Source organism: Harmonia axyridis, chromosome 3 (assembly GCF_914767665.1).
Source record: "Harmonia axyridis chromosome 3, icHarAxyr1.1, whole genome shotgun sequence".
In the NCBI taxonomy this organism is placed as follows: domain Eukaryota; kingdom Metazoa; phylum Arthropoda; class Insecta; order Coleoptera; family Coccinellidae; genus Harmonia; species Harmonia axyridis.
The window spans coordinates 28,839,443-28,864,379 of record NC_059503.1 but is presented as its reverse complement, the minus strand read 5'-3'; the positions used below and the strand labels follow the sequence as shown (position 1 = coordinate 28,864,379).

Below are 24,937 nucleotides of genomic sequence, written 5' to 3'. Positions count from 1 at the left end.
GGGTCATTTCATGTTTCAATAACTGGTCAAGTGTTGTTAGTACTCGTGCTCGTACAGCCATAGAAGAAGCCTTTGATTCTGGTACCCACGTTGTTTGTTGGTTGAATCGATCAACTGTAATTCTATTAAATTGGGATAATCAAACACCGGATTTCTTAACTAATATATTGAATTTGTCTGTACAAGTTATGTGTTCACAAGGTAACAGCTACGAAGCGTACTGGTGTATGGTACCCCGATTTCCTGGGGATGTTAAGTGTCGCTTTGGATTTTGCATACCAAAGCGCAATCCAAGTCCCTGATTGGTCCACGTCTTCGTTCCTCGCCCTAAGATGTGACTTCAGGATGACCATATGTAGCGCCAATGTGGCGCCAAGGATGTTCCTGTTCTATTTTCAGCCCTCGCTATACCTTCTGGGGTTGGTTTTTCGACCTAAATGCGTATCTCTGAATATTCAACTGCCCGTAAAGTTTGTGCGAAATTCACTTGACGCAACACACGTAGTACGAATACTATGTTTCGGTTCCTCTTCTAAATTCAAAGACGATGGTTAACGTCTCGTTGCTAGATTAGATAAAGGTACTTAATCCTCGTCAAGTGAAATGGTCTTCAGTTTAGGATTGTATTTTATCTTCTGAAGACGTCTCTATTTGCAGGCTGCAAACTCAGTCAAACTCTTAATTTAATTTCGTAATGTTGATTTGCTATGAAGTACAAATGTATCTTCTAGGCCATTTGTAGACATTGACTGTTAATCCAGAAATTCCAGATTTTTGTTGTCGATGTCGAGTTATAATGACTCTCCAATTTGCTGATCATGAATCGTAGTGTTGTTTCAGCAGTAACTAGTGTTACATCTTCGTCCGTAACTTATGAGTGGTTTATTGCTTTCTTCGGCGTTTCAAAAGACTTTCAGAGACTAAATGTCAGAGAGATCCTGCATTTGCGGGATTGGATTCCCTAGGTGTAATTGTGTAATTTCAATTCCTATAGATAGGGGGAACAAAATTTTTCGAATTACAACAGGGCAGCGCGAAGAGTTCGAGAACCGCTGGTCTATGACATAAATTTGTGATGTTTATCAATTGAAATTCGAAGCAACCTGCGTAATTCCATCAAATAACCGAGTTGGAGTAAGACCCCATCTAGGTTCTCGGAGAAGTGTAGCAATATTCTCCAGGATAGATTCGTGGATTAAGTCCATAGAGTGCTTCCCTCTCTTCTCCTCCACCTCACCTCAGGGCCGTCGCTAGCCAAACTGCCGCCCTAGGCAGAAACACATTTTGCCGCCCTAACTCTGCAGAATGCTAAAAATTAATTTTGCAAAATCGGGGTCCAGCGCCTGCACAAGCGTTTCTACCGGCCCGGCAAAAATACAAATCGGAACCCTTTCAGGTTTGGGGTTTGTACTAAGCAAAAGAGCAGGGAGGGGTTTTGGTGAATTTGTTTTCAAAGATTTAGTGTGAAGAACTCCACACTTTTTTATGAAGGAGAGAAAAAAATGTATTTTAAGTGTAATTATTTTTTGAATTCAAATTTTAAGCCAAAAGATGATTTAGGATAAGTGGAATGTAATAAACAATGAACGTGTCCAACTGAATTCTAATAATGGTAAAATATATGAATTGAATTCAGGTTTCAGATCTTTCTGCTGAGTTTTGACTACATATAACTCTCGAAAATTTCGTTTTTTTTTTCTTTGATATAATTAAATTAAACAACCCAATGATGCGAATGAACATTTAATTTGAATTCGAATAGATGTTACAAATATTCACTATACAAAGATGTTTAAGATTAGTAAATATGATGATAAAAATCATTAGTGAAATTCGTTCATATAAAAAAATATATTTAATTCATTCTTCATTCTTCAGATTTCCCAGAAAAATTAGATAATGCCGCCCTCCATTATTTGTCGCCTCTCTAGAATGGGCCCTGCAGTTTCAGGTTCCTAGCTCAGTTTCATTTAAGAAAAAAGCTTGATGAACTATTATTTAATTCGATTGCGCCCAGCTCGACACTAGATAATTTGATATAAAAAATGAATATTATAATGGTATGAAATAATAAAACTTCTTATATTTCTTAAGAAGGATCAGTTGGAAGTGATGAAATGAAATCGTTTTCTCATATTTTGCATTCCATTCTGAGGAATCATCATTCTGATTAGCGAATTGAAAAGAAAATAATCCAGAACTCCAAGTGGCAATAAAATTCGGCAACGTAAAGCGAACCCAGACAAGCCTGATGAATGCATGTGTTTTTGTTAGCGTCAATAACTCGTAAACAGCACTATGAGGGGATCGCGCCACATCTGGATATTTATGAGTATAATGTATAATGCGGCACCTTTGATGGTTTTTGATGTTAATTAAATTTGTCGGTATTCCTTCCTGTTGTTGAAGACTGAATTAAATCTCATTTGGTACTTCAAATTTCTATACTGTAACAGTTCAATTGCCCATGAGACTCTAAAGACTAATTTCTAGGGGTGGTTTGGCTTATTTGGCAACAAAACTCCTACCCAGGTTTTTACAAAATTAATAAAATTAAAATATACAATGATCGATCCTTTTCACTCTAAACAAATAATAAAATAGAAACTTAACTTAGAACGATTTTAAATGAGTTACTCTGCTATTAGGATGGAACCTCTTCTGTAAATTATCTTCAGCCTTCTGAACACCAGTTCTTATCAGGAAGCTATAGTACTCCAATCCTCATTCAACGAAGTTGATGTGATAATGCCAGGTATTTCACAGGTATTCTTTCAGATTCAGGAACTAAGTGGTCTAACATACGTACTATCCCAAATTCTGTATCTCAAGGAAGGTTTCTTTGTTCCAATCCCACGGGAGGTTTCTTCGTTCTAATCCCACGGGAGGTGCGAGAATCCCGACAAAATTCTCGCCGATAAATCAGATTCCGAGTCTCAAATTAAATTAATAATGACTGAAATCTAAATCTTAGGTACGTATTCTTGCTGAAGTCTCAATAATCATTGAAAATCTTTCAGAAGATTCTCTCTAGAACCGCGCATCTGCGTTCCGAACGATGGTACACGATATGATACGATTAATTGACAAATTACCGCGTCTTCAAAAATTCCAGTAGCGTAACATGGAATGAAGCGTGCAAAATCGTTGCAATACAATCATGTGTTTTCTGTTGATCAAGCTTGAAATGCCGCCCTAGGCGACCGCCTACCCTGCCTACCCCCTAGCGACGGCCCTGCCTCGCCTCCTAATTCTAGATCATTAATCGCGTGCAGAAAGGATCGCGTATCCGAGGCGGCGTTGAGATCTGTTCTGGTGCGGGATCATTTTCCCAAGTGATGATTTACGATATGCATATTAAAAAAAAAAAGAAAGAAACCAAACACCGTGCTACCGATCTAGTTCACGCGTCACGATGCTCTTCCCATCGATCGCGATGCGGTCGATTGTTTTCTCGGCACCGTTGACCTAGTGAACAACGGCACCAATTACACGCTCCTGTGAGATCTACATCCGAGATTGCGATCTGGATCGATAGCGTTTTCAAGAGCCGCTCCTCCTTTAATTAGCTAATAGATGTGAGGCGGAGATAAACCTATAGATATAGACTGGATCCATCTCGAGAAAAAATTTAGATCTGACGCCGGGTAGGTTCTTTCAGTAATATTCGAATAAATCTCACTGATTGAGTTGAAGAAAGCGATAATCTTTTGGATTTGAAAAGTTCCCAGTGAACGTGCTAACGATTTTTTTGAAATTCAACATGTCTTAGTTCGTGTTTAAAGCTTCATCGAAACCAAGGATAATTCAAGCAGATTATCAAAAGAACATTCAATCCTTGTCAACATTGGACCAATTTGAAATTTTGCGTTAAAATGAATGAATTTCAAACTTAACGCACAATTTCATCTTTTTACGAGGTATATAAAACGAAAATTTCTAGCTTACTCCAAAATTTCGAATTTATATACATGTACTATACTAACTGCAACACCCAGAAGGAGCTGTTCAAATAAAAAAAAAATTTTGTTAAACATAAATAGTATAGCAAGAAGCAAAAGAAAAAATGAAGGGTTGACAATTTTTTTTTATAAATTTGTTAATAATGTTTTTGTCCATCGCGATTATCTATACACTCCCCAACACGTCTCGGCATTGATGCAATAAAATGGTCTCTTTCTTCTTGAGGGATACTATCCCAAGTTGTCTGTACTTCATGTCTCAGACCCGCCAAAATCCATAGGGGCTGAGGCAAATTTCCAAGTCTTCTACCCATGATGTCACAAACATGCTGTATGGGCGAATGATCGGGGGATCTGGGCGACCATGGCAAATGATTCACATGATCGCTTCGAAAAACTTTAAACTAACTTTGCCTACATGAGATCGGGCATTATTTTGCTGAAATATTGGATTCTCGAGCCGGTTAAGGTAAGGAGGAACATATGGCTCCACTATTTCTTGAAGGTAACACAGCATGTTACCTAGAATAAATACTAAAGGCGACCTATGCAGATGATACATCTTTTCTCAATATTACTTCTTCACAGGAGGAACTGGAGCGTGTGTGTAATTAGACCCTGCGAGTTGCGGAGGACTGGTTTATCTTTAATGGTCTAAAATTGAATAGAGATAAAATTCAAAGACTGAATTTCAATTTAAACAACAAAGAAAAACGTAGTTTGAACCTACTTGGGATAACCTTGGAGAATGATCTTTGTTGGAGGGGGCATATCTCATTACTTACCAGGAAACTGTCGACAGCCTTTTTTACTATGAGGCGTACGAAGGCCATCTCTATCGATAATGTCTGTAAGCTGACTTATTTTTCCAACTTTCACTCTGTGGCGACATATGGGATACTAATATGGGGGCATAGTCCAGGTCTTGATCGGATTTTCCTGAAACAAAAGGCGGCAGTAAGAATTTTGAGTGGTTTACCAAAAATACATAGCTGTCGAGAACTATCTAAGAAGCATAGGATACTTTCCATTGTCTCCGTTTTCATTCTGGAGTGCTTGAAATTTGTTCACTCAAATAAAAATGGGTTCACTCAAGTCAGCGATTGCCATTCGTACAACACCAGACACAGAGATGAGTTCAGGAGCAATTTTCATAGAGCTAAATCTACTCAAATTGCAGTGAATTACTGGTGCATCAAACTGTACAACAAGCTTCCTCAATCTATGAAGAGTTTGCCAAAATTAGTTCTTCAAAGAAATGTCAAGAATTTGTTGTTGGAGAACGTATTTTATTCTGTTGACGAGTTTTTGAGATTCGAGTTCTGACTTGTGTTGTCTTCAGCGTGTTGATGGATTGAAATTTTAACTTGCATTGAGATATATTGTGCTGTGTTCCTGATGTTTATATTTATATTAGTATGTTTTTTTTCTCATTATGTAATATTGCTGAATGTGTTTATATGATGTGCCATGTAATTCTTTCTTGATGGCAAATAAAATTTACTATTTACTACTTGCATGTGCAATAGCACCCTATACCATAACGTCTACTGCCGGTGTACATGACGCTCAACATCAAACTGATGTTCACATCTTTTTATCCGACAACGTCTAACCCTTCTTCGGCCATCATGTGCCCCCATGAGAATCGAGATTCATCAGAAAAGACGACCTGATGCCATTCCACATTCTAATGTTGACGTTCTGTGCAAGGCTGTAGCCAGGAGGGGTCCGATGAGGTCATGGACATTGTCGAGTCCGACCGTCATGTAAGCATTGGTTCGATTGCCCAAGAGCTAAAGATTGCACAAAGAACCCTTTGGAACCATTTGCATGAGGCTGGTCTCAAAGGGAAGCTCGATGTATAGGTACCACAGGAGTTAACGCAAAAAATCTCATGGACTGAATTTTCATTTTCGAATCGCTGCTGAATCGCAACAAAGTCGACCTATTTTTCAAGCGGTTGGCGACTGGTGATAAAAAATGGATCAATTCAAGAGAAATAGGTCGTGGTCGAAACGCAGTGAGCCTGCGGAAATGATGGCCAAGCTAGGATTGACGGCCCGGATGGTTTTGCTGTGTTTGGTGGGATTGGCAGGGAATTATCTACCATGAGCTGCTTCTCTACGGTACGATTGTTAACTCGGAACTGTGCTGTAAACAATTGGACCGTCTGATTGAAGCAAGGGCCCCGATGCGATTAGCTTTGACCAATTGGAGAGGAATTTTTCCATCAGGACAACGAAAACATGGAATATTGAAGAAATCTGTTCTCTCTGTAGTCTCAGAATTGTCATTTTTGTGAAATTCGCTTGCGCACACCGCGCGATTCGCTACCAAGGAACGTTCTATAGTCTCGAAATTCCCAAGAGTCGCGATAATGATTTCGAATCGTTGCCTTCACGCAGGAAGCTAAACAAATGTAAACTTTTTCTTTGAGACATCTTCGCCCAATAAATTTGGATATGCGAATAATTATAATAAGTATAATACAAATTATGGAAAATCGATCTGTAAAATTAACAAGTAGATTGATCAAACCAACTATTCTTATGTAAAAACAAAAATTGAACTGTAATATCTATTCGTTTTCAGGTGCACGGTGGTACTGTTCAACACCAGGACCGAGCAACAGAACCACATCATCAACACTAGCAGGAAGACCGTGACCTCCCTTGCCTACTCACAATGCGGGAGGTACATAGTGACAGGGGAGTGCGGGCACTTACCCTCCGTCAGAGTGTGGGACCTGTATTCGAACGGCCAGTCTGGCAACCCCGGACTGGCGCCCCAGCCCCAACAGGTGGCAGAGTTCATGGGACACCGTTACGGGGTGAACTGCGTGGTGAGTACTTGATGGTTCATTATTGCAGTGGAAACTTCTATGGTCCATATTAGGACCTATCACCAAGCTATTGAAAATGAAATGTTGGGTTTAAACTTTTGGCTAGTCGTTCTTAACCAATTTTTATGGTACTCAGGGGATTGCGGTGTTTCATCCTGGAACCACTGATGAAATTGTTAAGTATGGCAACTCAACGGTTCCTTCCATATACACCCTCAACCTTCATAGCAGAGCGTGTTAATTTGGCCGTCTTGATTAGGAGGAAGAAGTCTTCTTTTAAATAAATATTCAATGAATTCGGCCCTTACTTGGCGAAAAGTTATTATAAATAAAATAAAAACAAAGTAATTTCCACAGATATTTCATGGTCTGCAGAAATTGTTTCGCCAAACTGTGGCTTCATCAGGTTACAATCCAAAAATGCCATAGTGTGGCAAACAACATAGATAGACAATAAAATATCGGTGGAAATTACATAGTTTTTATTTTAAGTTTTTTTTTCGCCTTCTTATAATTTTAGTTTTTCTAGTATTGAAATAATGTCCTTTTCTTTCAATGGATTTCTTTCAGCTTTTCCTATAACATCTTTTGGAAATGTCGGAATTTTCAACTATGGTTGGGTCCTATCCAGAAATTTCGTTTATAATTGGATTATGATGCATTCTTCTTTTTTTATATGTTTTTTGATCGTCTTCAGCGATTTCATTCAATGTTTTTATTTTGAGATCCTTGTACAGGGTGGGCAAATAAGCGAGGTAAGCGGCTATATCTCAGGATCCACTCATCGTAGAGACTTGCGGTAAAAAATTTTACCACTAAAGTGAAGAAGAGAACACACTGGAAATTTTTTTGAAGTTCATACCTCTACCGCTAGGGGGCGTAATAGCTACCGTCGAGTAGAAAAATGAATTTTACTCGAAAATGTTTCCTATGAAGTTGAAGAAAAAATATCATCACTGTAATCACTTTCGTTTTTACGACATCCAATAAGGGTAGGTGAAAGGGAGAAATCTGACTGATTGAAATGCCTGTAACTTCAGTTTGGCTCAACATTTTTGAGCAAATTAGATCTCGTCTGAAAGATAATATCTTATTGATTGAGGACAAAATATACCCATGATAAATTTGTTTTTGCTGCTTTTGATAGGGGGCGCTAAGTCAGAAGTTCATTGTTTTGTTCATTTTACTCCGAAATTTCAAATGTAATGATAGGATTTTCTTAACAGAATAAGAAATTCCATCAAATTTGCATGAAAAAACCTGCAGGTCGCAAAGCGATAGTTTTAGGCGTTCTGAAGTTATGGCCGAAAGAAGATATTCTTCAACTAATTCACTGCGAAAAACCAAAGTTTGTCTTTTATTTGTGATATAAACAGAAATCCCATCAGATTTGTATGAAAAAACCAGAAGGTCGCAAAGCGATTGCTTCAGGCGTTCTGGAGTTATGGCCGAAAAAAGATATTCTCCAACTGATGCACTGAAAATCTAAATTGTGTCTTCTTTCGGCCATAACTCCAGAACGCTTGAAGCTATCGCTTTGTGAACTTTTGGTTTTTTCATACAAATTTGATGGGATTTCTGTTTCTGTCAGAACCTAAAGACACAATTTGGTTTTTCGCAGTGCATCAGTTGAAGAATATCTTCTTTCGGCCATAACTTCAGAACGCCTGGAATTATCGCTTTGCAACCTTCAGGTTTTTTCATGCAAATTTGATGGAATTTCTGTTTCTGTTAAGAGAATCCTATCATTACATTTGAAATTTCGGATTAAAATGAACAAAACAATGAACTTCTGACTTAGCGCTCCCTATCGAAAGCACCAAAAACAAATTTATCATGAGTATATTTTGTCCTCAATCAACAAGATATTATCTTTCAGACGAGATATAATTTGCTCAAAAATGTTGAGCCAAACTGAAGTTACAGGCGTTTCAATCAGTCAGATTTCTCTCATTCACCTACCCTTATTTGATGTCGTTAAATCGAAAGTGACAATTCAAAAAGATAGAGAATTTTCCAAGGATGACTGTAATGATATTTTTTCTTAAACTTCATATGAATTGTTTTCGAGGAAAATTCATTTTTCTACTAGACGGTAGCTATTACGCCCCCTAGCGGTAGAGGTATGAACTTCAAAACAATTTCTAGTGTGTTCTCTTGTTCACTTTAGTGGTAAAATTTTTCACCGCAAGTCCCTACGATGAGTGGATCCTGAGATATAGTCGCTTACCTCGCTTATTTGCCCACCCTGTACATGCATGCATATGTTACAAACTATGGAGCATTTATACACATTCTTCCACATGTTTCCATGTATCTATTGCATTTATCATGGGCTACATTCAGCGGACACAACAGTTGTAAAACAGTTGGAATTACACTAAAGGAAAACTTCTTTATCAGATTTCTCTATACGATAATGGCTAATAGTCCTGACGCTTTAATTTTCACCGCTCCCTCGTTACCATGCAGTTTTCTCGAGCCATTGCTTTGATTTAGTATTTTCGACAGCCAGCGTGCCAGAAAGGGTTTTCCCGAATATATCGGGGATAATCAAAAATCGATACTTTCAATTTTCTCGATTGCCACTTTGTGGATTGGAAATTCTGATGAGAGTCCTCAATATTCTTCTGGAGGTCGAGCTCCTAATATCGTGAAATGTAGGTTAAGGGGACCGCTATATGTCCGCCTCTTCAGGATGTGAGACGTGTGTTTCTCAAGTAAGCTGGCAGGGTACAGAATTTTTTAGTAAATATTCAATCCTGGAATGGGAACTACTCATTCGTTCTCCTTTTCTAAGACAAGAAATTATTCAGTGACATTAACTGTAGTTAATGTAACACGTAGTGGTAATCCCTCTCAAAGGGATATTATTATTCATTGTTGAATCAAGTTATGAGTTATACATTCTTCAAATTGAACAATGGCCTTGATCATTATTTTTGGTATCTTGATAAATTTATTTATTTTGATAAAAAAATTAAACTTTTCGAAAATTTGGTGTGAAAAAATTGTGTTCTCAGAAACTAGGTATACATTTAGCTAATAATAAATAATATGAGTAATATTAGAGGATATAATATGAGTAATGTTAGAGGATATTTTGTATCTATATATATATATATATATATATATATATATATATATATATATATATATATATATATATATATATATATATATATATATATATATATATATATAATACACCACTGACGGAGTGGTTCCAAAGAAAATTCAGCTCTTTTGGGTGTACCCTGCGCTTTGACTTGCTCATGCGCAAGCGTGAAACACCTTTCACCTCAATATTTTGCATTCTACTCTCCCGATTCTGATAAATTTGATATAGGAATTTAGACTAGAACATAAAAATTCTCCATATATAAATAAGACTCTTTTTTCGTGAATGCCTTCAAAAACAGTTTCTACCGGTGGGCCAGTGCTTGAGTGTTCATATTGTGTTATTATTCTTTTTTTGTTTTTTTGTACTGTGGAATTCATATTTTCATTTCTGTTATTGAGTTTATAGGTTTATACCTCTACTCATACCTTTATAAAATAATAATAATAATAGTGTTATAAGACAAAAAAATAACTTGCTGTGGAGGGCCAATTTTTTAAGAGTAGAAGGCGAAGAAGTTTGGTGCCACACCCATTGGCAGTGGATTTTTTTAGCACTAGGGTTTAATAAAAAATTACATTCAAACGGCCGATTCGAATTCCATTAACCCGACTAGATCAAGGGTGCAATAATGATCTAACAAGTTGAAAGACTCCACTTATGATACATTTGGAAGTGATCCAACGAATATTATTCGTTAAATTGATTATTTATTCATTCAACTTAACTCTTCTTTCAGACATTCTCACCAAATGGAAAATACGTAGTCAGCGTCGGTACCCAACACGACATGATAGTCAACGTTTGGGATTGGAGGAACAACATCAAAGTGGCCAGCAACAAGATCAGCACCAAGATCAAGGCGATAGCGTTCGCCGAGAACGGCAGTTACTTCGTTACGGTCGGCAACAGGAACGTCAAATTCTGGTACATGGAACACGGCAAGTCTAGGGTGAGTAGAAAACTTTTAGTGGCTATAGAGAGAACTCAAATTTTCATTAACTTATCGCCTACCGGTGCCCCTATATTGAATGAAGCATAGAAGCCGCTACCTATAATCCCTCGAAAGGAAGAATCATATGGACTCAATATGGCTTTCATAATAGGGGTTCCAGGGACTCATAACTGTATGTGATCCTCTAAGGATCATCTACTGAGGTACAACTTGTTATATTGATACAGTACGCTCTTGAAAGGAGTATTAGGCCAAGCCATAGATTAGATTATTTTGGGGTCTGTTGGCTGAGGTTCAGCCTTTTAGAACTGCGACAATTTTTGATCCCTGCTCAATCATTTCTGTAGAGATCTTCCATGAGATCAACAAATCTGCGAACATTCTTAGGAGCCACATCTATGATATAGTAAGTGTAAAGAACTGGTCCGCATAGATGTGGATTCTTGGACTAGCCAGCATTCGACATTTACACAGCACGTGCTCGACTCTATATTTCTCCGATTTGAAGAGACAGCAAATTTAATCTGCTGACAGGCATGTTCTGCACAATTGATATTTCCCCCAACAGTCGCCTGTTAGCAGTACATCAATGACCCGAAGCTCAGCTCGGGTCAGCTGCAAAAGCTTCTTGGTGTAGGACACCTAGACTCGACAGAGTCTAGGTGTATTCCTCCAGTGGGCCTCGCCCTGTTGTGTTCTTTTGCAAGCCCACAGAAGGTTCTAGGTCTGGCAGGTAAAATCGTCTTTCCATTGCCTTCGATCCTGCAGTGTCCTGGCACCTATTGGAGAGTCAAGTTATCCCCTCTAGTCATTTGCTTCATGTTATTACAGCTTTTCCAGATCGAGCTGTAGTAGATTCATAATACGTGCATTGTTTCGTAAATGAAAGTATATTCTTCAATAGCCTCAAGAATAAAGAGCAGATACCAGCTAATCCACCATGATACATATGTTTGAAAGGCTTTTAACTCTTATCATGTGGATATCTCTTATAACATATTACGAAATATTTCGGGTTTACAGGGGACCCAGTATTATACTTAAGGTTGAGGAAACTATATTCTTGTTCAACTTCAAGTTCTCATAACAATGAGTGATAAAAGAGCATTCAGTTGTAGGAAGTGTACGTTCACATTCGAATACACATATTGTAATTTGTATTATTTTAAGCTTGCCTACAACCCCTTTTAAAATTTTACTTAATTTTTAAGACAAAGTTTGAGAAGATATTTAAGCATTAAACAGACAGTTTGGTGGAAGGGTGAAGCAGTTGTATCTTGAGGTATATTACACGATAGAGGAGGAGGAGGAATATAGAAGTGAACATGTTTTGTATATTCCCAGTCTTCTATAATATTGTTCCAATAGCTATAATAGTATTCAATGAATACAGATGTTTTGTAAGGATAATAAAACCAGGCTTTAGTTTGTATTTATTTAATTGGTCTTGAGATATATATTGATGATGGATACAGCATCTCTAGATTGATGATGGATACATCATAATCCTGATGCGATGTCCCATAGCTTTGGCAGGCAGATTTCTATTAAATTTAGCTCTTACTGCTCCACTTGTACCATGGGGCCTAGTTACTTTTCCCCATATGGCCCTTACTTCAGATTTCACTGATTTGGGTTTACCGTTTACTGTTTTTGGCTTTGTACACATACACGCATTTTTTACCAACATAAACCAACTGTCTTGTTTGGCTGAAGTTCCTTCTACTTTAAGCAGAGCAGTGTTTTCGTGTTGATTCCTCAAACCACGTTTGTAACCAGTAGAGATGGTTTTAGCGTATAATCTACCATGCTTCTTCTTGATTCTTCTATTTTTTTACAACTGCTGTTTTTTCTTCAGCAAAAGCTTTTTCAGCTTTTTTCTCTACTTTGGGCGTTTTGGCCATTTCGATTTAGCTAGTGACAGGTTAGAAAATGGAATTCATGCATTAATATTTACAAACCGATTAGATTTTTCTGTATGGATATTCTTAATTTATGGACGTAATTCTTAAATATTATGTAGACTTTTTATTTATGAACAGGTAGAAAAGGTTAGAAAATGGAATTCGTGCATTAATATTTACTAACCGATTAGATTTTTCTGTATGGATATTTTTAATTTATGGACGTATTGGAGAGAGATACGCCAACGAAATAACGGAACCAGCAGAATTCAAAGAAGAAAAAATTCATTTACAAGAATCTTTTTTTTTATTTCCCACAGATTCAGAAGAAATAGAAAAAGTTATAAGTAGCCTCAAATCCAGAAAATCTACTGGACATGATGGAATTCGCTCGGAAGTTTTGAAAGAAGTGAGACTTGAGATATCAGAACCTATCGCCTATTTGGTTAACAATTGTTTTGAAAAAGCGTGTTTTCCTGACATTTTGAAAATAGGGATAATAAAACCATTACACAAAGGCGGAGATAAAACACAAGTTAACAATTACAGACCAGTTACTCTTATATCCAATGTAGCTAAAATATTTGAAAAGTTAATTAAAGTTCGAATGGTTGCTTTTATGAATAAGTACAGTATACTTTCCAACGGTCAATTTGGGTTTCGCCAGGGCATTTCAACAGAAGATGCTATAAAATTAGTGACTGAAAAATTATATGAAAACATAGATAAAAATACTCCAAATCTAGCTGTTGTGATAGATCTGGCGAAGGCTTTCGATACGGTTGACCATCAAAAATTATTAGAAAAACTCTCAAATCATGGCTTTAGAGGAAAAATAAACACCTTATTCCGCAGTTTTCTTTCAGGCAGAAAACAGATTACAAAAATAAATGGGAAATTTAGTAGAACAAAGATACCTAAATATGGAGTTCCGCAAGGAACAGTACTCGGGCCTCTCTTTTTCCTGATTTATCTAAATGATATATTTCAACAAAAATCTGCTGGAGAAATCATAAGTTTTGCCGACGATATGATTGTAATGTACGAAGATACATCTTGGGAAAATCTGAAACAGAAAGCAATAAAAGATTTGAGGATGCTAAAGAAATGGTTCGAACAAAGTAAACTCACCTCAAACCAACAGAAGACCCAATATCTAACCTTTTCATCTAATAAAGTTGGACTTCCAAATTTGGGCACCCTTCGAGTCGACGATAGGTTGGAAATAGTAAATACAAATGCAACGAAATATCTTGGTGTTTATATAGACCAACATTTGAAGTGGGATCAACATATGCATTATTTGACTAGAAAGCTAAGAGGAATTGCATACAGATTCAGATTAATACGAAAAGATATCCAATCCACAAGACATCTCCAAATACTTTATGACGCCCTAGTACAATCACAACTCTCATATGGAATCATAGGATGGGGAGGTGTCTTGGATTGTCATAAAAGAAGCATAGATGTCTTGCAAAAACATATTTTAAAAATAATGTATGGAAAGAAGTTCACATTCCCTAGTAGACAGATATACGAATTATCAAAAGCATTGGATATAAGGCAAATCTATGCCAATAAAATTATAGTCAATATCAAACAGAAGAAGATAAAATTAGTCATCAAAGAACACAACTACCTGACCAGAACAAGAAACGTCAACTATAAAAGACAGAGGGCAGAAAAAAGAATAGGACAGAGAAGTTGCACATACCTAGCTTCTAGATTGTACCCAAACGTGCCTACGGAAATAAGAGAACTAAGAAACATAAAGAAATTCAAGAAGGAAATAAAGAACTGGTTGACTTCAGAAGATAGATCCATGATACATAGAATAATAAATTCAACATAAAGAATAACCATAATAATATGATAATGAAAAAAAAAAAAAAAAAATTAAATATGAATTAAGAAAAATGAAAATATCCCGATTGTGACAGATATTCCCGAACGTGACTGTGAACCCGATGAAGACGAAATATATAAAACGGCGTGACGAGGAGAGGAAGCTGGGACAGAACAAGATTTTTATTTTAGTATTTTATAAATTTGTTTTAGTTAGAGTGAAATTTATTTTAAACAACTGTAAACAGCTATTATAAATAACTCACAGTTTTTCCTAGAGTTTAAACAATCAATGTAATATTTGAATAAACTCTATTCTATTCTATTCTATTCTATTCTATTCTAATTCTTAAATATTATGTAGACTTTTTATTTATGAACGCTCTTTGATAGGTTATTATAACATTAAACTTTTTTTTTCTTTCAGTACAAGGAGGCCGTACCCCTCATGGGCCGACTCGCTATCCTCGGGGAGCAGCGCAATCACTATTTCTGCGACGTGGCCTGTGGAAAGGGCGACTGCGGTGACAGCACCTATGCCATAACCCGTTCGGGTCTCCTGTGCGAATTCAACAACCGCAGATTGCTCGACAAATGGGTCGAGTTGAGGACGAACAGCGCGAATTGCATAGTCGTCGGCCTGAACTACATCTTCGTCGGTTGTGCTGAAGGCATAATCCGATGTTTCAACCCCAGCACCCTGGAGTTCATCACCACACTGCCCCGGCCGCACTATCTGGGCGTGGACGTCAGTCTGGGCGTCAACATAACGTAAGTCTACCTTTCTTCATAGAATCTTCATATGATCATTCTAATGGTACGTTTATATTTAATAAAGATATTGGAGGATAACAACATGTAACTCACCTGTTATAGTTTCATTTCAATTAATCTTCAAAGTGTTTATTTTCACTGTCCACCCCAATCAAATCCCAAATTCTACCATGACCACTCCTCACATCCAAACATAGGGCTTATTTTAAGGAAACAATGCATAATAGTTGCATGCAGACAATTTTGCAATTCCGGAAAAAGTACCTCCTCGAGCGGGACTCGAACCCCCAACCTCCGAATCACTAGTCTAGTGCTCCACCAACTGAGCTACCGAGGAAGTTCAAAGTTCCAACCGTTTCTCGTATGTGGTTGGAACTTCCTCGGTAAATGAAAATGAATTAAAATTGTTATGCTCACTTTTCGGTGTGTTAATACATAAGGCTAGAAACATAGTGAAGCGACCAAGAGGTGCGAAGAGGATAGCAGAAAGGATAGCGGTTCCCGAGAGTAGCGCCGATGACGAGGTGTCATCTCATAGTGAGGCGAACAAGAAATCAAAGCGATAGTCGAGTTTGATTATTATAGAGGAGGCGCGTTTCCGAAAAATGGATTTATACTGTTCGTTATTGAAACTCTGGTATGTAATGAAAAATGATGAAATAGAAGAACTTGTATTTTAGTGTTCACGAAATTAATAAATCTAGGAAAGTACATGGTGAATTTCATCACTTGTATAAAGAATCATCCAGAGAAATTTCTTTCATATTTCCGATTACATTCGGGGAAAAAGTGAATCTAAATTAATGAAAAACTGGACTAATTTCATTCGCGATCCTATCACTCCCACGGATTAATTACTTATTTGTTTCATTTCATCCGCTACAGCATCCCATAACTTGTCCAAAATATAACAAATATATCAATGTTGAACATCTCTCTGATTCCACAAATTACTTTTCACAAATATCGAACTCATGAATGCGTCAATATCCAATTTTATTTATTAATTGCGCAGCCGCGCGGCGATGAAGGAAAACAAAAATTCCCGATCTCGCCTCTATCCTCGCTTAACCACCTCGCGCAACCGCATTCGGGATCGCTGCACTATGTACTACCCCATTAGAATATATTTGTTTGAATTCGCCTCTATCCTCTCTACTATCCTCTTCGCACCTCTTGGTCGCTTCACTATGTTCCTAGCCTAAGAGTTTTAATTGAAAATGGAGAATTCTGAATGATAGTATTGGATGCATTTGGCGATGTTTCGTTAATGCAGTTGTCTCCAATACTTCGAATGTTATCGGGCTTGTTAACATAAATTTGTGACTCCACAGCCAGAAGTCTGACATTTCTTCATAAACTTTTTGGTTTCAGACATATGGGAACGGCGCCTCAGGACGCGAAATATCCCGATTGCGTGGCCATTACGTATGACGAGACCAACAGCAAATTGACCGCCATCTACAATGACCATTCGATCTACGTCTGGCACGTCCTGAACATCAAGAGGGTAAGTGTCTGGATTGTCTGAATCGACCCACCCTAACACGATCCTTGTCTTTTTCAGGTGGGCAAATCGTACTCCTTCCTCTATCACTCTGCGTGCATATGGGGCGTGGAGATGGCGCCTCCAAACAGCCCACTGCCGCACGGTAGTTTCCTAACATGTAGTTCTGACGACACGATCAGGGTGTGGACGCTGGACAAAATGACCGAGAATAACTCCAGGGGCATCTACAGGAAGAACATATACAGCAACGTGAGTACTCAAAGGACTACGTATAGTAGAGGAGTACTCAAAGGACTACGTATAGTAGAAGAGTACTTAAAGGACTACGTATAGTAGAAGAGGTTTATTCGATTAACCCATTACCCACAAAGCTAGATAATTTTTCATTATTGGTCCATTCTCGCGAATGCGTGGTACGTTGTTATTCACTTACAGTGTGTCATTTAAGTGAAAGACAGCTAAGTGAATGGCCACCACGCTCTCTAGGCTTGACATCTTTAGATTTTCTCCTCTGGGGACATTCAAAGTATGTTGTGAATGAAACACAGCCCCGATATGTAGAAGAATTGAAATTAACAATTCGCACAACATGCCAAGAAATTCAACTTGAAGTTTTCCAAAATGTGAGGGCCTACTTTGAAGAATAGGTGATATTTTTGTCTTCAAAATAATGGACAGCATTTTAAAAATTCTCTACTGTGAAAAATTTTCATTGTTTTCACGTTTTATTGCAACTCTTGCTATTCTAACTATTCTATTGTCCTGTCAAACATATTTTTGCAACTAATTCTCGAAAAAATTGGATAACATCTGAGATCAGGCAGAGTAAACAGAATTTGACCAATTTATATTGGCTTCATTCAGTCGTACGTTCACCGTCCACTTTATTCAAATATAAAAATGCAAAACTACAGCACAATTCACTAATAAATGAGACTAAAATCAATTATTACAGTTCAAAAATTGATAAATCTGATAATAAGAATAAAACTCTGTGGAATATTGTTAATAAGTTTACATGTAGGAAAACGAGGGCACATCACCCAGTTAGTATCATTTTAGATGGTGTGAAATACGATAGTCCTTCGGTGCTTGTTAACATATTTGCTAGCCACTTCACCTCAATGGCAAAATCTAAGTTGAAGAGTTGTTATGGCGACAATTTGTCCATTTCTTGTACCACAGCATCTTTGGTTGATAATACTTTTTACTTTTATCCGGTAACTAAGTTAGAGGTTCTTGATGCAATTAAGAATCTAAAAAATAAAAATTGCGTAGGTTTACATTCCATCTCAACTAAAATAGTGAAAAGCATCTCCGAAACCATAAGCGAGCACTTTGCCCATGTCGTTAACCTTTCTTTATCAACAGGTAAATTTCCTAATACTCTCAGGGAGTCCATAGTAATCCCGATACACAAGGGCGGCAACCTGGATGAGATCACCAACTATCGTCCCATTTCAATCATAAGTGTTTTGTCAAAAGTTTTCGAAAGAATCGTATTTACAAGAATGTTTAAATTTTTAAATAAATACAAAATACTAAATCCAGCTCAACACGGCTTCACTAGTGGACGGTCAACTCAAACGGCTGCACTAGATTTCATTGAGTCCGTGTATGGGTGTTTGGATCGCAATTTACATGTAGCTGGATTGTTTTTTGATTTGTCTTGTGCCTTCGACACGCTTTCTTTTGAATTCATTTTGAATAAATGTTACAGCTTGGGATTCAGGGGAATATTTCTTGATTGGTTACGTAGCTATCTCCATCAGAGAACTATGCGTGTTAAGGTTGGTTCCACTTATTCGACTAAATTTAAAATCGATTGTGGAGTTCCTCAGGGCTCCGTGCTGGGACCACTATTGTTCTTGTTGTTCATAAACGACTTGCCCATCCACTTGGCTCTATTTTTGGTGGTTCTCTTTGCCGATGACACCTCCGTTGTGGTCTCAGCGGAGACTGCTGAGGAGCTTCGTAACGCGTGCGAGGCGATTATACGCCAGTTCGTTGCTTGGTGCCGGTCGAATAGAGTGATAGTGAATGTTAATAAAACAGTTTGTATTCACTTCGGTATCAAAAATAATCCTGTTGACACTTTGGAAATTCATCATTCTAACTTCTTGATAAAATCTGCTGTGAGCTGTAAATTCTTGGGTGTATATATCGATAGGACCCTTAGCTGGTCCACGCATATTGTTATGCTCTGTAAAAAACTCAATAGCTCATTTTTTGCCATCAGTAGAGTAAGGGATATGCTACCACTCAGCTCATTGATTCAGGTCTATTATAGCACTGTTTATAGTTTACTTTCCTACAACATCATACTCTGGGGTAACTGTGCCGACATCAATAGAGCTTTCATCGCTCAGAAACGCATCATTCGTCGAATTTTCAACTTATCTTCTCGTACATCCTGTAGGCCAACTTTGATCGCAAATAATATTTTATCTCTGCCATGTATTTACATATTTAAATGTTTGCTGTATGCAAAAGAAAATGAAAAAAGGTGGACCAGATTGTCAAATAACCATGAATATGGAACTAGGAACCAAGATATTTTACTTGTGCCTAAACACAGAACTCAAAAGTTTGAAAAGTCCCCAATGTATCAGTGCATAAAAATGTATAATTCTCTTCCTAAATTTCTGAAATCTCTCAACTTCTTAGCGTTTAAGAGCAAGGTGAGAATTACATTGTTATCTAAGTGTTATTACTCTGTACAGGAATTTCACCAGGATTGTCCCCATATAGTTGATGTAAATTGAAATGTATATATATATTTGTATTTGACTTGTCCCATACACTTAGGTGTCTTGAGGGACCAATAAAGATTATTATTATTATTATTATTATTATTATTATTCTTTTTTATGGTTCGTAAGTACTAACAGAAAAAGTAAAGTGTGCGGCCTTCAAATTACCTTCAAAACAAGGTGTCGCTCAACCCTTCATCCCATTTAAGATTTCAGGGGTTGCTCTCATCACCTTCACACGGTTCCTACGAACCGAAGTTCACCTCTTTTTGCTTTTCTTCTGATTTTGCAATGAGGCCGAATATTAAGGGTGCACCTCTAAAAACTGGCACACTTTGGACGTAAAATTTTCCGACACATTTTGATGTTTTTAAGTAGTTTCTGCCAGTGGACAGCAATTGTCCTAGAAATTCATAACAATCATAACCCACCTCCCTCAAAAAGGTACATTTTCTTCGGACAGTTTCCGTCGACCGTCACGTTTCGAAGACTTTAACCAATCGCAATTTTAGCAATCCTGCAGCTGGGCGGAACTACGCGATTGCTAGAATTGCGATTGGACGTCGAAACACGGAGGTCGACGGAAACTGTCCCAAGAAAACTTATCTTAAGAGACCGCCTACTCTGCATGCTGCCTTGAGAAGGCCCTGACTATGCTGTCTTCTGGTCGATACTTACAACCATAAATATGGGTTAGCAATTGAACATGTTTTATTATTATTATTATTATTTGAACTGGGATCGTTTTGGTTCGGTAAGCCTTCCGGGAACTGCGACCATGTAGATCTTTTGTTCTCTACCCTACTCATTCATGGAAACCCAAGGAGATCGTCAATAAACGTTAATAAACTGACAACCTCCTTAGGGGCCTTGGCCGTTACCTTTCTGGTATCCAGGACCGGCTTACCCATATGAATGGTTCTTAAGCCAGCCAGCTCCGGACACTTGCATACCATGTGTTCGGCCGTTTCTGCTTCTGATCCACAGAGCCTGCAAATTCATCTGCTGACTTTCCCATAAGGTACAAATTAAATTTGTACCGACAGTGCCCCGTCAGCAGTCCCACCATCACCCGAAGCTCGGCTCGTGACAGCTTCAAGAACTTTTTGGCGTAGGTAGGTGAAATCGTCACGAATTCCTTTGCCTGAGCAAGTCTAGGAGTCCAGTGTCCAGTGAATTGAACATGTTAATATCAAAATATTGAAATTGTAGACTTGTGCGGCTGGGTTGAATTATAAAAGTTGATGATGCAACCGCGAGATGGCTGCCAAAATCGACTTCTCAATCGACCAATAATGAAATATTCCAAATTTTCTAGCTTTGAGAGAAATTGATTAATCAAACGAACAGCTAGCTTTTAGACTAGTAGCTATAACGCCAATTTCTCAATTACGCTTTTTCAGGAGCTGCTGAAAGTGGTCTACGTGGACAAGGAGCACGCCTACTTGAAGGATCTGGACGTTTCCCGGTCGAACGGAAACGACAAGGTTCAGCAGGATAGCTACAACGACGGCAGGAACGGCGTCCGTTGCATCAGGATGAGCCCGGACGGCAGAAACGTTGCTTCCGGCGACCGGTCGGGTAACATCAGAATTCTGGATGCTTCAAACATGGAACAGATGTACAAGATTGAGGCGCACGATGCCGAGGTGCTTTGTTTAGAGTATTGCGGCAACGAGAACGAGGTCAGCTACATGGCTAGCGCGAGCAGAGACCGGCTTCTGCACGTCTTTGATGCCAAGGTATAGTTCTCCAATCTTACTTGAACGACCCTATTAAAAAGCTTCTCCAGATTTGCATTTGATGCCTTACTCAACCATCATGCTCCCTTCTTAAACCCTCTAGTTGAAAATGATATTTTTGCGATTGTATTAAATTCTGATGTCGATTCTCTCAGCCAATTAGCGATGTGAATAGCTTTTTTGTCACATGATTAATCCTGCTATGTTAATCTCGACACGCGATTTACTAGCAAAGAAGATTATCAACTATAATGACATGATCGTTGCATAGAATTATAAGCGCTCAAAAGTGTTTCAGATGAACTTGGAAATGTTCTGTCTGCAGTTAAGGCAAACTAATAATAACATTGGTAGAATTGATCAGAAAATGTATTGGAAATTTTATTGATTAATCTCACCTAGTGCTTTTCGTATTCCACCAAAAATCTTTTCTCCTATGGTACGACGGTCCTTAGGATACGAAATCATTTTCTTCAGATCTTGACCTTACCGACTTTGAAAGTAACTAGAGGGGAAAGATTTGATCGCAAAATATTCATCTCCATTGTGTTCAACATGTGTCACAGAATTTTGGAAAAATCATTGTCGAAATCATTAAAAACCTCTCTCATTTTCTCGATGACTCGATACCTTAAACGGCTTTTAATAACTCCCCATATCAGTTCTTTTGATGAGATGTGGAAAAAGAGTATAATTCCCAACAATAAGCGTGATCAAATTGCCACGAGGCAACACGTGTACTATTTCGGCCAATGAAAGGGACCAAATCGACTCATACTATTTCATATTACAATCAAATTGCATACTGGGTACTATTCAAAAAGGACTGGTAAGACTATAATTTGCCTGTTTCCTAATAAACTTCTGGGAACATGAAAAACTCTTGAATATAAGAACTATTCTGGCCTATTTAAGTATGTTTGTATATACTTTATCCAAATCAAAAGAAAAAATCAGTTACCCACCGAAGACCGCACTAATCTTTGCGAATGATAAGAAAGTTAAAAAAGAAGCGATAGATGTGCGTAGCTGCAAACAATCAAAGTAATCAAATTGGCATGCGGTGGAACGTGGAATTTTTCAGCCAATAGAAACAAACAAATCTACACATTCTAGTTCCAGAGACGATCCGCTATAATACCAGGGTTTATTTAAAAGTACTGGTAGGTTATACTCTGGCTCCTAATGATTTGCTAGAATCTTAGACAACCCTTGTATAATAAAAACATCTTGGCTTCCTCCAAGTGACTTTGGATATACTATAAAAATCCTGACTCTTAAAATAATGTTATACAGTCGATTTAACCAAACTATCCCCATTTTCAGAACTACACCTTCTTGCAAACCTTGGACGATCACTCTTCATCCATCACTGCAGTCAGGTTTATGACTCAAAACAAAAACCTGCAGATGGTATCGTGCAGCGCCGATAAAAGCATAATTTTCCGGGCTCTAAGCGAGGTAGGAAAAGCCTTCTCCGATGCCGTAGAATTCTCTGTTCTTATAACTGCTTATGGTTCGTAGGTTAGCGGCAAAACTCAGTTCTCAAGGTATCACAACGCCACCGGCAAGGCGACGTTGTACGACATGGAAGTAGACGCCAACCAGAAACACGTTTTGACAGCATGCCAGGACAGGAACGTGAGAGTGTACAGCGTGAACTCGGGCAAGAATACCAAATGTTTCAAGGGCAGCGGCGGAGACGACGGAACGTTGATAAAGGTAAGTGATAAAGAAATTTCAGGGAAAAGAAATAAGGCTTTTTGAATTTCTTTTTCTTCAGAAGATTCGATATCGTTCATTTTTTAATTATATCATAAATGAGCAAATTCTGTCAAGTATTGTCACTTTGGCGATCTACAATCAATAAGTTTTCATCACCAAGACAATGCCTTCGATTATATTCCTACTAAGATGCATAGAATCTCTGGTGTGTGTACTGATTCGATTTTGTTTCAAACTTTTTGAGATATCCACCTGTTGCTTTGGTGTTTTGCTTCACCAGAGTTCTATAAGGTGGCGAAATTTTTGAATTCCCGCTATCTGCCTGGCGCCGTTTAAAAATGAAATATGTACTGATTTTAGACTTTACAAACTGTCGCAATAAATTACAATTCAGTTCCTATCGCATTTTTAATGAAATGAATGGAATATAACGACAGAGTATAGAAGATTGTTACGGGCATAGTATATTGAATATTATTGTTCTATACTCAAAGATCACGAGAGCCGAGAATCGAGAGAAATGTCAAATATAAACGATGTATGCGCCATCTGAAACAGACGCGATCCCTCGAAATCAAGTAGCTATAAATTTGAAAAATCTCCATTTTTGTCTGAAAATTTTACAGGTATAAGTAGACACCAGGTTTTCTGTGCATCTTAATTGATACACAGCATTGACATTAAAGCCACGAATGACAATTCTAATTTTTTGATAATTATTTCAGTTTAAGTAAAATAGTGTGTCTATCGTTCAAAAAACGCTATAAGTATCTCGAACATTATGGACTATCTCAGACAATAATTGTCCTTATCGCTTAATATACTATTACAGAATTTGGGAAATTCCAAACTATAAGTATGTGTTTTTCCTGGTTAGGCCCGTGACTTATTGAATGATGCTGACCTTAATACCGGCTTCTAATATGCTTCTGTGAAAGTTTCCTCGGAATTGAAACGGTGACACAAGTCTGTCTATTCTAGCAATCTCGTGACTCCTCCAATTGCAAGAATTGCGATTGGTTAGATAAAGTCGTCGAAACGCGGCGGTCGACGGAGACTGTACGAGCAAACGTACCTTTACTTCCCTCTCAGTTTCTAAATCCTCCGATATGTCCGATTCTATTTCGATATTTTCGTTTAGGTCCCATGATGTTGATTTCGTTTTTGTACAAACCTTTTTTTCCAATATTCTAGTGGTTTTGAGTGTTGCTCCTTATCGAACACCTATTTGCTTAGTTCCTTAATAATTATTATTACATCTTTCAATCACTCACAGGTATCCCTGGATCGGAGCGGCATATACGTAGCCACGTCCTGCACGGACAAGTCGCTATCCATATACGATTACTACTCTGGAGAATGTATGGCCACAATGTGCGGCCATTCTGAGCTGGCCGCTGGTTTGAGGTTTACCAACGATTGCAGGAGACTCATCTCGGCAAGTGGAGACGGGTACGTCACTCCCTTCCCTTTGGGGTTTCTTAGTTCATCGTCGTATCTTGTTTCTAGGTGCATATTCGTGTGGAAGATACCCCACGACATGGTGGTCACAATGCACGCTAGGCTCAGTCAGCAGGCCATGCGACAAGGCAAATCGGTGGACGAGTTCTGCGAAGACTACGAGTTCAACGAGAACGCGGCGCAGGACTTCAGTTACAGGTGAGTTTTTGCGGTACTGTAAGTTTGTTTTAGCAGAGGTACGGACTAGTTTTGAAGCACCGTTTTATGACGACCAGAGCCCTGGTTTCAGACAGTCCAACTTGTCCCTAGAGGCCCAGAATATTGTGAGGAATAAAGG

At 38.1% G+C, this 24,937-nt stretch overlaps 1 protein-coding gene across 19 annotated transcripts in view; it reads left to right on the top strand.

The window, feature by feature from the left end:
• The window catches only part of LOC123676572 (mitogen-activated protein kinase-binding protein 1), a 127,763-nt gene that overhangs the window by 91,415 nt on the left and 11,411 nt on the right, over nucleotides 1–24,937 (top strand). For all 19 annotated transcript variants that reach the window (XM_045612561.1, XM_045612559.1, XM_045612557.1 and 16 more), the window contains 10 exons: nucleotides 6,558–6,807; nucleotides 10,668–10,880; nucleotides 15,063–15,406; nucleotides 16,784–16,919; nucleotides 16,977–17,168; nucleotides 21,076–21,414; nucleotides 22,741–22,875; nucleotides 22,939–23,136; nucleotides 24,416–24,591; nucleotides 24,649–24,798. In XM_045612561.1, coding sequence (XP_045468517.1) covers nucleotides 6,558–6,807; nucleotides 10,668–10,880; nucleotides 15,063–15,406; nucleotides 16,784–16,919; nucleotides 16,977–17,168; nucleotides 21,076–21,414; nucleotides 22,741–22,875; nucleotides 22,939–23,136; nucleotides 24,416–24,591; nucleotides 24,649–24,798 — 2,133 coding nt within the window. The remainder of the gene's footprint in view (nucleotides 1–6,557; nucleotides 6,808–10,667; nucleotides 10,881–15,062; nucleotides 15,407–16,783; nucleotides 16,920–16,976; nucleotides 17,169–21,075; nucleotides 21,415–22,740; nucleotides 22,876–22,938; nucleotides 23,137–24,415; nucleotides 24,592–24,648; nucleotides 24,799–24,937) is intronic.